Below are 15,816 nucleotides of genomic sequence, written 5' to 3'. Positions count from 1 at the left end.
TCACTGCAGTAGATCCAGCATAACAAATCAGCATATCTTGCACAGCACTAGCTCATTCAGAGAGAACATAGAAGTAAAAGACATAGCATGTCTTTGCCAGCTCTTATATTTATTTCTCTTCCTGAATTCATGGTTATTTGAATTTTAGAACCTGTGTTATAACCCAGTGATTAACACCCCACAAAAATTAGGAAATAACCTTGAAATATTTGACCTCAGGCAACCAAAGGTGCAGCAGGCCTTGATTTTTTTAGGTCAGACCCACAGGAGTTGGACTACTACAAACAGACAAACTGTTCAATCACTGATGATTAAAGGAAAATTGACAAGAAAATATGGAACATTTATCAGACTTTATTTGGAACTGAAATTACATTCACAATAGAAAAACATCCACAGATTTAGCTCCTGCAGCAGCTGATATTTTGACATTTTAGGTTAATCATATGACATTTTTGGTTCCCTAAATCATGGGCCACATATTTAAAACTTCTTTCCCATGTTAGCCTGACTTTTTATGGAGAGATTGGATGTTATATCAAGGTGTTTCCATGGCGATAAGGGTAATGTGTCAGGGTCCTCAGAGTTTAGACCTGGAAAGGTCCTGGCTGATAAGCAGAATGAAAAAGTCAGCAGTTTGGCCAGTGCCATCCCATTCCTGTTTTCACCCCTCACCTGTCTGCTCCTCTCTCCAATCTCGTCTTCTCCTCTGTCCAATCCTTCGTCTTTCATCCTCTGCACCTGCTTAATACCTCACCATGCTATTAATACCTGCTTCGGCAAATGCCATCTCTTTCATCCCCCATTATTCTCCATTTACCTAATTTCCTTATGTGTTGATATTATGTGCTATTTTTGTGACATTTATTTTCACCTTGTCCTTTCTTTGAATCCATCAGAGCCACATTTAGCACAATTTTGCTCTTCTGTATTTCACACTTATGGCTCCCCGCACCACTCATGCACTTACTGAATGTTAAATTCTATTTAAGCAATTATAAAGAGAAGGTGGATTGGTAGTTTTTTGGTATCTTTTTGAGGAAAATGGAAAGAAAAAAACCTTAACTCAGCACTTTACATTGTTGTCATTAGGAGATTCTTTTAATAATGCAGAAATATTTGGTTGTGTATTGAAGGTGGAAACACTACAGTCAGAGCTGGAGGAGACGAAAACTGACAACACAAACCTTCGCCATGAGAGCCAGCTGGTCATGTCCAATGTGAACCGTTGGATAACTGAACAAAAGTAAGTTGTGTTTTGTTAAAACTTATAGTTATGGTGAATTTGTGCTTCTTCGATCCAGAAGGATTTTAAGAATCAAAATGATTATTAAATCTGAGATCAAAAACCAAACCAGTGAACCAGTGTCAAAGTGCAAAAAAGTTGCAGTTCCTAGAGTGACCACTTGAGGCATGCACCAAAAACAAAGGAATCTTTTTAAGGCCCTGTATTAAATTTTTAATAATTGCAGGACTAAACCAAGCAGCAAAATAAATAAATAAACAAATAAACAAGTTTTTTTACTGCCTGATACAAAAAAGACAATAACAGTCTGAATACTCTTTTTCATTAATCCCATGCACTCTGTAGGGGACAGATTTTTTCATAAATCTAAAGTTTGGAAGATATTAACATTAGGAGTTTTTAGAGGCAAAACTAGCCTGACCAAAAAGTGGACACACTGCAACTTTTAGTGACTCCAATTCCCCTCTTTACCTCACACAAAGGGGCAGGTTGAGTTCAGCTTGTCCAGAGTGGCACCTGATAACGATAGGCTTCAAAACTGTGCTACAGAAACAGCACGATGATGTCATAAAGACTATATCTACATATAATGCAGTCTCTTGATTAAAAATGTTCAGCCTGGTTAGAAATCTCAGTCACTCTTTTCTCTTTCTGTTAAAACTATGAAGGAAATAGGTTTCTTCTTCTTTGATCTTTTCTCCTGTTTTTTTTTTTTTTATTGCCCTGCACTCATATGGCATGAATGTGTCTTACAGAAGGTAAAACGTAGTCACAGTCCATGCAACTTCACCCGTTGTTTCCTTTAGAAGACGTTTGAAGTCTAAAGATGGCAAGTCCCATTTGGAAGTGCTTACTCTAACCATCTTTTGATCATCTTAGAAACAAGCGAAGAGATGAAGCTAAGGTTAGCCTTGGGGCTCCTGGAAAGCAGCTGCAACAGCTTGTGTAAATTTATGTGTTACTTTTTGTTTTTATGTTGTTCTTCATGGCTGCATTGTAAAAGAAAATCATTCACTGTTTAAGAAGTGTTTAAGAAATAAATGCGCAACATATCCGAAACTTCTTTTTTCCAACACTTTAATTTTGCTGTGAAAATGGACAGTTACATACAGCCCAACAGGCTTTTCTCAGCTTTTGCAGCCAGCTTCAAGAAACTGCTGTTTTCTTTACACTTTCACAAAGTCTTCATATTTCAATACCAGAGGTTGCTGCTTGGTTTTGCCAGCCTCCCTCACAAGGATCGTACCTTTTTGATTCCACAGTTTTCTGGTAGATTTCATGTTTCTGTCTTCTTCTTCTTCTTCCAGGGCCTCCAACAAGAGCCTCACTGCCCAGATGAAGGCCCAGAACAAAGTGCTGCTCATCATCACCGAGGAAAAAGAGTGAGTTGAACATTCAGGTTTGAGTTTCTTGTACATCTAGGGTTAACATTAGGTTAGGAATGGGCACTTTTGATTCAGTCTCAAGCCTGTGAGATAAATTACTTGACAAAATTAGACTATTAATAAAAAGTCAGCTTGTTGTAAATCTATGAATTTGGTAACTTTTCTGGCTTGAGTCTGATCAAAGTACGTGTTTGTATCTGTATCTGTGTGGGTGTGTGTCTCTGCGTTAAAGTGATTCAGACACTCTCTGACTTACTTGACAGTCAATCTACATGTCTTCATCATCATAACTCTCACACACATACACACACCATGTGAATACAGACATGGGATGTGACATATTCCTCTTTTCAGAGATCAAAGCAGTCTAGCCTAGTCTTCTGTCATGCTAACCCCCCCACAGTGCCATCCCTCCCTCAGCCCCGCCCAGCAGCAACACAACAGTCTGTTTGACTCCTTTTCTCTCTTCCTCTTTAAACCCACCCTGAGTGTGTGTGTGTATGTGTGTGTTTTGTTCTTACTTTTTTGTGATGCTAACCTGTAGCTATACTTGAAGTCTTTCTACTCCTGGAACACAAGTGCTGCATAAAGTTGTGTTTCAAAGAAGTTTCCCTTCTTCGCCTTTAAATAAACAGAAATGGTTCCTTCCTGCTTCCTATCTCCTCAAATATAGTTTTGTCATTTGCTGCCTTATTAAGTACAATAAACACATCAGTAAGAACTTATTTTAATGGTTTTTGAGAGAGCATTGGCGGTATAGCAAGACAGGAAAATAAATAGCCATAGAAGTAAGTAACATGGCTATGAGATGTAGGGTTTCATTATATGGATGAGGATGTGTGTTTGTGTTTCAGAGATGCTGCCTGAACCGCTAGTTGAAGGCTCTTTAGAAGCAGAGGAGCACAGACACCATTGCCGTTCTGCAGCGGGATAGTTTGCCTGCCATGTTAACAAGAGTCTCTTGATGATAATGGGTGTCTGTCTTTCTCTCTGTGTCTGCCTCTCCATGTACATTTCTCTGTTTAACTACATCTCTGCATCTCTCTCGCTTTGGAAGACATCTTCAGGAAGCTAATGACACCCTGAATGCGGAGGTAAAGAGACTGAAAGAAGTGGCGAATGAGAAGGAGAGAGACATGGAGCGCTTCAAGGTGAACAAGTGCAGAGTGGGAAAAAAAATGATGGAGAAAAAAGAAAAGACATAAGAAGGGGCAATCACAAACATTTCTGTTTTGTATTTTGTGATTGTTTCAGGCCCAGATCCGAGACCAGGGCGTCCTGCAAGATGAGAGAACGTGAGTCATTTCTGTGTGTGTGGGTGTGCATGCGTGACTGTACATATAAGCGCATGCATTTGTGTGCATCCAGCAGCTGATCAGAGTTTAGCATTCACATCTGACAAAACACTGCCCAGCATGTTTGGCTCTTTCACACACAATCTAGCCTGAACAAAGCTGATGATGATAATAACAGCTGGAGTGCCAACTTGTGAATGAAACACCCTGTGGGCCCAGCCACCTGTGTGTTCCTGAGTGTGTGTGTGTGCGTGTGTAATGTTTCTTCTTTAATCAGAGTACGTTATTCATGCTGGGCCTTTAACAATGATTACACTCCAATCAACAGCCCATCCTCTCCTGCTTGCCACCCCCATGGCTGTCAAACAGCATTCATCAATAGAGAGGAGATATATTTATTATGTTCATTAAGGCCATTAAAATGAATGTGGCACAGATGGGATTGGCTGGAGGATGGAAGTGAGAAAGGAGGGTGTGTACGTGCGGTAGAGGGTGTTTGTGGGGGCACATGCCTGTGGCGCTTTACTCCTCACTCCCCCTATGTGACCCCCTAAGGTCTCCCTCATTAACAGCCCCCTCCCCTCATTCTCACCTCGCACACATGCACACACTCATGTTGCAACCCCTCCCCTAACCAAGCACCGGGCTCTGTTTCCAAACGGATCAGATTTGTTTTGACTGGGGTAGGTTTCCAATGCTATTCAAAGCTGTCAGTCATTTTAATGATATCATTAAGGGGCCGCGACAGAAAGATGAATCGCTTTTCTTTGTCTTTCGCTCATAATTGCGAATGAGCAAGAGAGAGAAGGGGGGGGGACAGAGCGGGAGAGGCAGTTCATATAGATGTATGCATAAGAGGGGTTTTGATTGAGCGAATATAATAACATGGAACGAGATAAAAACAGTGAATGAAAGCCTCTTCCATAGTGTCTCTCTCCATTCTCCCCCTCTCCTTTATTATGAGCATTCCTAATTTATTTCATTTCATTATTGCACCCCCCTTCCCCTCCTTTTCACACCTACCCAAAATGCCATATGTATGAAAATCATACATCTATAAGGCAACAGATATGTCATGATATTTGCGTGGCAGCCGTATACATTCAGTGGATAAATCTCATTACTGGTGGCAAAGGGGATATCTCCTCTGTGTCGTTCTACTGCCACTATCACTGACAGCGATCAACACGGTGTGAAGGTTTTGTCATTAGATATGCCTTTATTAAAGAAGTTTATTATGATTACACGGCCTACTGTTCCAAAGCTGCAGGAGTGCTGTGGCTTCACACAGGGGGGATGACATTTTGCTCCACAGAAAGGTGGGGGTGAGATGAAAGGAGGATGGAGATTCAGATTCACTGTGTAATACTTTAGCCACATAAGTTCTCCAAAGCAAAACAAATGCATTTTAATAGATTTGATGTTATATTTTCCTTATTTAAATGATTATTTACAGCTCTGATTAAATACAGTGTCAGGACAATTTTCTGTTTGTTTGTTTTTAAATAGTGGATGAGGTGCTTGTTGATGGAAAGTGTTTTACCCATCCACAGATTTGCTGAAAAACTAGCCAGGTACACGTCTGTTGCCTCTGCTTGCAGTGCCCTGATCAGATATTTAGGTCTGAAAGCTTCAAAAGGGACAAAACTCAATCAGCTCTTACCTGGGGTTGCATGAGTGGACTGTGAGCCAAAAGAGCAGCTTCACATAGGGCTGTAGTCTGCATCATGAGCCATCGAGAGTTTCCTGTCTGACAACAACCTGCGGTTTTACCAACTGTCTTTGATTTTCAAGAGTTAAATCCAAAAACAAGAGAAGCCAAATGGAATTGCATCTTTGGAGTACAATGTGGCCTCCAGAGTGTTTTAAAGCATAATAAGACAGCACACAGTCCATGCAATATGATAAGCTGATCAAAATATTAGCTGTTAAAAGTCCAAGCTGAAACAACAAACTCTGCAACTTTTCAACAATCTAAAAAAAAAAAAAGATTTAGCTGACCAGAGTCTCCTGTAGGTAATATACTGAATATTGATACCTCTAAAAACCCCATTCATCAAGAGGTGGATTAACTATGCCAGAACTTAGACCTTAGTTTCTGCTGTTGAAACTTATAGAGTTCTTCATTAGGTCCGAGTTCCTGGGGAAAGTTCCGTTTTTTTAAAAAGGTGCTGCTACATGTGTACTGTGATGCGTTTACAGATTCTTATTGCTGCGTAGAACAGCTTGATCCAGCTTTCTCATTCTGTTGCCCCTCCTGAAGAGTAAAATGTGAGGCAAATAAGACCCCATGATATACCTGTGATCATTTAAAATGGATCTATTGTATGTATTATGAGTAGGGGTGGGAGAGAAAAATTGAAAAACAATATATCGGTACTTTTTGTTTGACAATATCAGAATCAGGATCCTTTGTCAAAAAATTGATTATTTTTCAAATCCAAAGTCTTCATTTCAGTCTTTGTTTATAAACTGGATTGGGAAAAAGTTACCACTTTTCTCCAGCAGAGGGTGAAATGTTTCTCTCTGACTCACATGATGTGCATTTTATGGGGAAATATGGCTCCTGATATAGTCTGTAGACATCACCATCATTTAACTTTTTCACATGGTCTGGTGTTAAAAAATCAAACTAAAAATTGCAAAAACCGTAAATATCGAAGAATCTGAATTTAAATCGAATTAGCACCCCAAAATCGTAATAGAATCCAATCACGAGAGCAGCATATCGTCCCAACCCTAGTAATGATGCTATGTTTGTGTTTTAAGACAATATACTGTTGTATATAACTCGCAGTGGATTGCCAAAAATAGGAAATACATCGTATGTACCCTCATTACTAAATAAATAACTTCTGTCAAGAGTATGAGTCACACAGTATAGGGTATCGTGTTTCTGGAAGGCTTCTGGAGGGACAGAGATCAAAAATGTCTTCCTGAGTGAAGATATCTGTTTTTAAGCAATGTGCACTTTCGCTGCAGATGTTTAGCTCTTTCCAGAACCATCTATAATTGCCATTGTAAGATAGTGATAGTAGTGGGTTATAGACGAACCCACAAACAACAGCCTGTCTGCTGAGACTTGCAGCTTGTTATTTGTTGTCTTAAAGTGAGGAGTCCATCTAACTAGCATTTCACAAGGTTTGTTTATTCAACAGTATACATTTTTTTCTCTTTAAATGCACAGTTATAACCTGATGAAGGAGAAACTTGTGAAACAGTTGCCACGTTTACATGGAGCCAAATTTTCCAAATAGAATCGGGTTAGAAGCCCAAACAGAATGAAAGTGCTCCATATAAACACCTCATTCGGAATAAACAGGCCTAATCCGAATGGAATTTCATTCTGATGCACAGGGGAAGAATTTTCCTTTTCCCATTCCGATTAAAAGCAAAATCCTGTCATGTAAATGGTGAATCGGAAAGTTGTCAGGCTGGGTTCTGTTTGTGCACGCTCTGTCCTGACGCAAACAAGCAGTGACGTATGACGTTTACTCACATGTAGGGCTGAACAATTTATCGTTTTCAGGTCGAAATTGCAATTTTAGACAATGCAATTTTGAGATCGCCAAAGCAGCGATTTTTTGCAGCGCTCCTGACTGACTCAGGATCTGTTGTGTCAAGTATTATACACATTCTGTTTTACAAATTTGTAGACAATCTATATGTTAAAAGTGCTGGTAAGCAGGTCAACAACACAAAGCCTCTGTTTAGGAGTAAAAGTTGATGAAAACAGATTATTTATCATCACTATTGATGATTAAAAATTCGTGAATTGCAATATCGGCCAGAAAAATTAGATCTTTTCCTAAAATCGTTCAGCCCTACATGTGAATATCCCAAAGCTCGATTTGAAGAAAATCGTGAATCGAATCGAAATCACAATATCTGCCAGAAAAATCGCAATTCAATCTTTTCATAAAATCGTTCAACCCTACTCACATGGAAACATGGTTGCTTCCAAACAAAGCATACAGCACTGGTCTGCGTCGGAAAGTTTGTTTTTAATACAAACTCTCAAAGAACTAGACGCACAGACACACAGACAGTAACTCTGCAGCTCTAGCTGCGAGCAACCTGACACAGAGGGTAGAATTTACACTTAGACGGTAGGAAAACAAGAAATACTGAACTATTTAAAAAAGTCCATGAAAAACTCAGCGAGGCAGGGGTTGACCGTAACGTCGAACAAATTAGGAACCCCTGGAAAACGCTGAAGGCTGGCTACTATAAGGCTAAACAGCACAATAGCAAAAGTGGGTGACCCCAACAACTTTCTGTTTTTCAAATAAAAAAAAAAAAAATAAATAAAATAGTTGTTCTGATTGAATGCCGTGGCACATGTAAACACCAGATCGGAATAGATCGCTTAACATGTAAACAGTTCGCCTGAGAGCTTCAATCGGAATGATTATAATCCGAATGAGAAAAAAGTCTGCATGTAAACGTGGCTAGTGACACAGCTAGTCTGTTCTGCTGTGAAATGTATCCAGCTTACTTCTCTTCTCTTCTCTTCTCTTCTCTTCTCTTCTCTTCTCTTCTCTTCTCTTCTCTTCTCTTCTCTTCTCTTCTCTTCTCTTTTTACTGCTGTTGTTTGCACCTGCAGGACACAGCTCACTTTTCCAACAACAATAATAAAGGCATTAAAATTGTATCTAGGACTTAAAACTTTATTACATCAGAAGTGTCTTTGTTTCGTCTCAAAGTATCCTAAATGGTATCTAGAAATGATAAAGTTTCAATGCACACTGAAATGCACCAAGTAGCAGAAGCAGAGATGGATGTTGTTTGCTCTGACTGTCTGGCACAACCCATGTGGGGGAAGCGCTCATAAAGCATCAGGCTTCATCAGTCGCACCACTAACAATGTGCTTCCAATTAAGAGCAGCCAGTGATCACAGCAGAGGATTTGTACAAACACTGGGAAGCGAAATGACAGAGAAACAGAGAGAGGCGATAAGAAGGCGTCTGTGCGAGCAGACAGACGAGCCTTGCATAAAATCTGAGATGAGAGCAGTAAATAAGAAAGATGAGCTCAAGATTGGAGCGAGAGAGAGAATCCATGTAGTTTATTGCCTGGTTTAGAGAGCATGGCAGCTTGGCTTTGACACTAATGACTGTAATTAGACACACACTGATTGGGTTAGGCTGCTAATTACACACATCCGTGTTTGCGTGTAAACACAAGAACACATGTTTACACGGGCGCCGTGCCAAGTGCTCAGCGCATCGCTGCCTTCTCACATCGGGTGCATAAATCTCACACAGTTGTCTCAGCTGCGATGATGTTTCATGATCTGCTGAGGAGCACATTAACATCCAGAAAAGAGTTTAAATCACGGGGGGAATCTGGGGAGATGTGACGCTGTGGATTTTATGGAGTTGGCTGGTGCATAAAGTTAATGTTTTTCCATCGCTGCAGCAATGGAAATGCATGGAATTTATCTTTTAAAAAGCATTTATAATTTCAAAGATCAAAGGAAGTTTTGGCATTTCTTCTTATTAATGTTCTTTGTATCATCATTATGGTGTGAAATTAAAAGATTCAGAGGGGTCAGTTGCAATTACGTTGAGTTTATAAATGTCATTTTCAGGAAATTAGGTTTCTCAAAAAAAAGAAAAAAAATGCTTACATCGGAGAAGCTTAATTATTTTGTTGGTAAAAAGGCGGGGTGGCAGATTATATTCTGTCAGATGGTGTACATATGGAATTTTTAATAAGACTTCCTCACAGTCCATTTATACAGATTTAAATGCTTATCTTTGTTTGTTTTTATGTTAGTATTTAGTCTGTATCCTTGATTTATGATCGAAATCGTGATTGGAGTGACAGATTTAAAAGACCAGAAACTGGATATAAGCTGTAAAAGGCTTAAAATGCCTTGAAACTTTACTGCAATGTTTCTGTATTTGTTCTTGCATTGCATAGGATATTGCCTACTCTGTGTTTAGCTTTGCGCCATAGCTCAGGCTTGCATCATTATCTTTAAGAGCACCAATAGACAGTCGTTCCTCTGCAGTGGTGTTACTGCCACCACTGTTTGCATTGTTGTGTTCGTGTCTCGGTCCAAGTCGACCATGGATGGTTACAAATACGTGGAAGCTGAACCGTTTCACTAATGAATCTCATAAACTTTTCAGGCAAGCATGTCACATCACATATTAGCCTCTCCCTCAAGTGTCTCCTCAGATCTTAAATGTTTTAAGTTACGGCTAATAAGGCCAAAAGTTTCTGTGAAGTGTGCGTGTGTGTGTGTATCTGTGTGTGTCTCCGGCTCACCCTCATCCTCAGGAACAATGATGCCATTTATTAGCATTTGGATGAGCATGCGCGTCTTCTCAACTGAAGCAAAACGGGACCGTCTTTCCATCCGCTGCTCTGATAGCAAATCCCAGCTTGCTCTTTTACAAGAAAATTAACATAGGGGAGGTACAGTGCTACTTTAATGGGCTAAGAAGTCTTCAATAAAGTATTTAGAAGGGGCTTTTTTTTCCGAATGCTAACTGGACAGGTTCACTGGGGCATGAAAGAAAGAGCGTAAAGCGGGGGCAGCGAGCTCTTCAGCCCGCACAGAGCACCATTATCCACCGTCGTTAATTTAATAGACATTCCTTAGTCAGCCCTGAGTCTGAAGATAGCAGACCCGAACATTTGTTTGTCATTTCCCCAAACGTTTTTAATAAACAGTTAAAATCTTAAATGGCTTCTTGTACTCTTAATGTTCCTTGCGTTCGTTTTGTTTTTGTATTTTTTTCCTCCCAGTTTTATGTGCGCTTTCATATATAATTTAATGATTCCTGGATCCCATTTGCTCACCCATCTTTGAGTTTAGTAATAAGTTATAATGAAGACTGTTATAATGAAGATGATGCACTTCAACTTTTTATGTCCCAGATTTCGAGGACAGTTGATTGAAATGATTCTGTCTTGAAAATGCAGACTGTTGCACAGAGATCCCAGAGGTTTAAAACGTGGTTTATACACAAAAATGTATTTTACTGTTCACAGCAGTGAGTTTCAGGCACCAGCTGGAAAGTAAAGTTTTATTTTCTGCTTCTGATACAACAACAGGTGCAGAGACTGACTGATAAGTAGGTAATTTCTCATGTATGTGCTTGTTTTACAGCCTGGAAAGGCAGGGCTGTGTGGCTCGAAACCTCGACAAAATCAACGACATCCAGACCAGACTGCGTAGCAACCTGGAGGCCGTCGGAATGCTAAATCAACAAGTAAGCGCACACACACATACACACATATACACACATACACACACCAGGTCCTTGCAGTCCTTTTACCCATCAGATACAAACACACACCCACACACCGGCCCACCTGCTGTTGAGCTCACACAGAAGAGGAAGCTTTCATGCGTCCAACTTCAAACACACACGCGCACTTACACACAGACATCCATTTCCTCTTCCTACGATAAAAGTGAAAGTCGGCAGAGAGGGTGGGGGTGTGCGTGCAGCGCAGGGAAGGGGGGACAAATCGTATCGGGAAAAAGCAGTGACGTTTCTTTCCACCGGTAAATGATTTCCCTTTCATGAGACTGAGAGAGGGATGTATATCAATACAGGCGCGCTGATCTCTCCGTGACAGCGTAGGGAAATGGCCCGCTGTGATAAAACAATGTGGGGGGAAAAAACACAGAGGAATATTCTGAGGAAAAGCTGACATTTTTTACTTGTGTTGAACTTCACAAGAGTCAACAAATCACCAAAGGAGAGACAAATCAAAAGTACTCCTCAGCCCCCTCAGTTCTCCAAAAACTCCAGGGCCTGGGGAACGGCTCACCCGACTTTTGTTCGTCTGTGGAATGGCCCGCTGATTGACGGGCTACGCCGAAAGCTGGAACTTGTTGAAGTTTTTATGTAGTGCTGTGTTCTGTGGAAAAGCAGATGGTACTAGCTGCATGTGCGAGGCAGAGGGGGGAGACAGGCAGAGTACGAGAGAGGTGTTGTTTAGCAGGTCAGGTGTGTAATAGCACCTCTTAATCTCTAGTGTGAATCATTACACATATCGATCCAACATGGACAGTCTGCTCACAAACGCACTAGCACAGGTGGAGAGGACAGGATATAGACAGTTCATTTACACAAAGCCATTTCCTCCACTGTCCACTGTCCACACACACTGGAACACTCACATACACACTTGCACACACACAGATATCAGTAAAGAAGCTGAATGAGACATCTCAGTTTATCTATGTGAAAGGCGTCTGGTTATAAATCAGCTCTGTGTCTCTTCTTCAGATCAGTCTCATTTACTCATAGTCACAAACTGCTTCAGAGCTGCAGCTTTCTCCCTCACCCACAGGCACATATTAACACCCGCCATACAACATGCACACTCATGATTTCCATCCCACTGTCAGGCAGATTTCACGCAAACTTTTGAAATGTCACACAAAATCAGAAGCAAATTAAGTGATTCTCCATCAACTGGGGTGATTATAAACATCGGGGAAAAAACAAAGATTCTTTCAAGAGCTGATTAGCATGAGACGGGATGTTGTTGTGCTGTAGTGTGAGGCAGTGGCCAGGTTGTTTCATGCTTTGATGCAAAGATGGAACAAACCAGTGCCCCCCCTCCTCGAGCTGCAGTGATAGATTAAAAGGTTTTGCAGTGTTTTCAAAATTCAAAAACTCTGTCGGTTGACGAATTATCCTCTGACGACGGAGCTAAAACGCCATCCAGAAATTTGCGAAACTTTTTATGCTGACGAGAACACATTTCCTGTCACTGTTAAGCTTTCTCTCACTCTTTATTTTCATTAATTTGTATAAATACTTGAAAACCAGCTTTTCAGCTGAAAAGTGTGAACACCCTTACACAGCAGTACCCCCTCCGTGTCTTTCACTCTCTTTTCTCTTTCACTTCTCCCCCCATTCATACACATCCTTTTCATCCAAACATATGCACACGAGTTCACTCGCAGTATGCGAGGGCTGAGGAGACAAGCTGTGATTTCTAATTTCACCCCCCTCTCTCTTGCAATTAGGAAAGCATCCTGAGCATCCAAAGAGGAGGAAAATTAAACAGGTCTCTTTGAATATACGGTTAATTATAAATGTCAACCTCAGTGTTTTTCATCAAGAAGCTCTATTGCTTTTGGCGTCACATAAAATGAACATGTTGTTTGAATTTCTCTGACAAAAACTCCTTAAGCGTCTTAAGAGAGTTGTGACACACCAACGTGTCATTGGCTCTTTCGGGGTTAAGCCTAAGATCTGACTATTTAATACATTTGCTCAGATTTATTAAACAGGTTTGCGAGTGCACGTGCTCGTGCGTGATGTCTGGAAGGGTAACATTAGCAGAGTAGTCCGGAAATATGTCTGTCTCATCTCCGTCTGTGTTCCTCACACACACCAACACATAGTGAGACTCTTGTGCACGCACGCACGCACACACACATGGCCAGACATGTTGATGTGACATCATTCTTTAACCACAGCTTTCACACAGACATACGCGTGGAATAAAAAACAGATGTGGATGAGTGCTGCTGTCATTACCCGATGTGTCTCTTTGTCTCTCCATCCTTTAATTTCTTGTTTTACTCTTCTTCTCACAGCTAAAAATGCATGATTTCAAATCCTTTTCTCTCTTTTATCTGCCTTATTACAGTTTTCAGCCCGGCACATTTTGCATATAATTACCACGCTGTACAACAAATGTGAATGCTAATATTTTTTTGCATTTAAAGCTGCTTTTTAACTCACACTCCTCCCTTGCTTTTACCCAAATGTCCTTGTCATAAAAATAAAACACCCTCAATTTAGCTGCTCTGTAATTGTGTTTCGGGGGGCCCAATCATGTTCCGACTATGTGCGATTTGTTTTGAGTCACGGGTGATTTTGTGTCAAATCGACCTCTAATGATCGCTCAAATTGGCTGTTTTCATGTCGAAATTTACACCGTCGCATGACTCCCACTTGCAACCATTTCAAACTGTGAACACAATACTCTCCTGAATCCCACTCGCAATTTTTCCATTTGCATCCTTTTTTTCCAACAGGCATGAAAGTGACTGTGAAAGATGAATTAAGCTCATAATGGGATGTCAGCTACATCATGGGCTTGATAGTTGTCGACTTGTGATGGTTGATATTTACTGGAAACTTCTCATTCTTCTCCTTTTTTTATATTAATTAAAAATACTGATTAAACAAAACAAATCTGAACTTTAAAAACTCAAAACTTCCTTTTAAATCTCCTTTTGCCTCTGTTTTACAACCACACATGAAGGTTTTCTCTGTATGCTACCATGTTTGTCTTTCTCTGTGCATATGTCTCTTTCTGTCTTTCTTCCCCCAGTTGAACTCCCTCAGCAAAGAGAACAAGTGCTTGCGTAGGCAGCTGGAGGAGGAGAGGTCCATGCGTAGACGAGCAGACAAGAACTGCTCCTCCATCCGCCTCCCTCTCTCCCTCAGCGCCCGCCCACCTCCTCCCTCCCCCTCCCCTCCCTCATCCTGCCGCCGCCCACCTTCCCTTAGCTCGGACATGGCAACAAGGGACCTTCAAACCCATTCAGTGCTGAGAGGAACCGGGCCTGGGAGACCAGGTGAGTCGCAGGCTTTGGGTGGAGCGTTCCAGAAAGAGGCCAACTGGCTCTCTGGAAGATTCTCGGTCTGGGAGAACAAGTGGGGACCTGATCAAATGAAGCCCCCTGAAGACTTTGACCTGTCATGACTTCTTGACCTGCAGCTTCTCACCAGGGAGTACACGCAGTATGAGGTTAATGTCCTGCAGGTCAAAGTCAAGTCCCTGGGTGCTTTTTGCCTGAGGGGGGCTTGAGAAGCGGGGAATGATGGAATTTCATGAAATCATCAAAATTATTGCTACGGCTATACCATGAGGACATTTATCCCAACAAGGAATTAACATATTCCTCATGCACTGACACATAAAACACTACTGATTTCATTGAGTTTTAAGACTCAGAAGAGTGTGAGCTTTTAACAATAGCTGTAACTTTCTCAAACAGCTGTACTACAGCACTTAGCACTAAAGATTTTCTTCCTCTGCACTACTTTTCAAATCGGCAGCAGATCCAGTGAGCTGTAATCAGTCATTTAGTACTGATGAATTTATCTTAGACTAGAAGGAGTCTTGTTTTGGATAAGTGATGGACAGAACCTCATTAGTATCCACAGACGTACCTCAGATGTGGACGTAGACGGCTGTTACACCGTCGCTGATTATGCGGCAGCTGGGCGCCATGTGTCCTACATCTCCTGCACTGAATTTGGCTGTGTCTTTATGTGCAAGCACATTTTTACCTGCGCGATTCTGACTCTCAGCAGATGCCTGTGGGTGACTGACTACATTAGATGTTTATTATTGTTGAAGCTGTAAAAATACATATTTATTGATTTTCTCAGCTGTTGTGTTTGAGCTCCTTTGTTTGAAAGACTTTGAATAAAAACAGATAGATTTCTCAGCAGTCGTACCTTTTTCTTCACTCTGATGTGCTGTCATGTGCCAATAATATGATTATTTTACCAGGCGGACTTACAACACACTAGCAAATCGTTCCAACGGTTTTAAAACGACTGCGGAGACAGATGTTTCTCGGCATCAAAAGCGTTTCGTAAGTCATTTAAAATGTGGTTTTGACAGAGGGACAAAATGCTCACAACTTATTGACCCGCTGTCTTTTCATGTGTCTCTACAGGTGACTTGCGACTCTTATTGTCGTAACAAGCACACACAAGCAAAAACCAAAAGAAGGGAGCATGCAAATATCTGAACTTAAAGAAAAGGAGTGTTATTATACTGTGATAATGAGAATTCTTGGGAAAGCAAGTCTCAGACCACAATTGGCTCCCACATCTCACACACTGTCTCCCCCCACCTGTCTTCCAAGCCCCTTCTTTT

The 15,816-nt window shown here is 41.0% G+C and overlaps 1 protein-coding gene across 3 annotated transcripts in view; it reads left to right on the top strand.

The window, feature by feature from the left end:
- The window catches only part of LOC141807308 (uncharacterized), a 118,156-nt gene extending 102,826 nt beyond the window's left edge, over nt 1-15,330 (top strand). For all 3 annotated transcript variants that reach the window (XM_074693220.1, XM_074693221.1, XM_074693219.1), the window contains 6 exons: nt 1,137-1,246; nt 2,554-2,628; nt 3,689-3,782; nt 3,886-3,926; nt 11,054-11,156; nt 14,254-15,330. In XM_074693220.1, the coding sequence (XP_074549321.1) occupies nt 1,137-1,246; nt 2,554-2,628; nt 3,689-3,782; nt 3,886-3,926; nt 11,054-11,156; nt 14,254-14,628 (798 nt within the window). In that variant the 3' untranslated portion in view covers nt 14,629-15,330. The remainder of the gene's footprint in view (nt 1-1,136; nt 1,247-2,553; nt 2,629-3,688; nt 3,783-3,885; nt 3,927-11,053; nt 11,157-14,253) is intronic.
- Nucleotides 15,331-15,816: the final 486 nt, after the last annotated feature.

This window comes from Halichoeres trimaculatus, unplaced genomic scaffold (assembly GCF_033239565.1).
Source record: "Halichoeres trimaculatus isolate MK-OKI-2021-1 unplaced genomic scaffold, fHalTri1.1 fHalTri1_scaffold_18, whole genome shotgun sequence".
In the NCBI taxonomy this organism is placed as follows: Eukaryota; Metazoa; Chordata; class Actinopteri; order Labriformes; family Labridae; genus Halichoeres; species Halichoeres trimaculatus.
The sequence above is the reverse complement of the archived record's forward strand: the minus strand, read 5'-3'. Positions and strand labels throughout refer to the sequence as shown.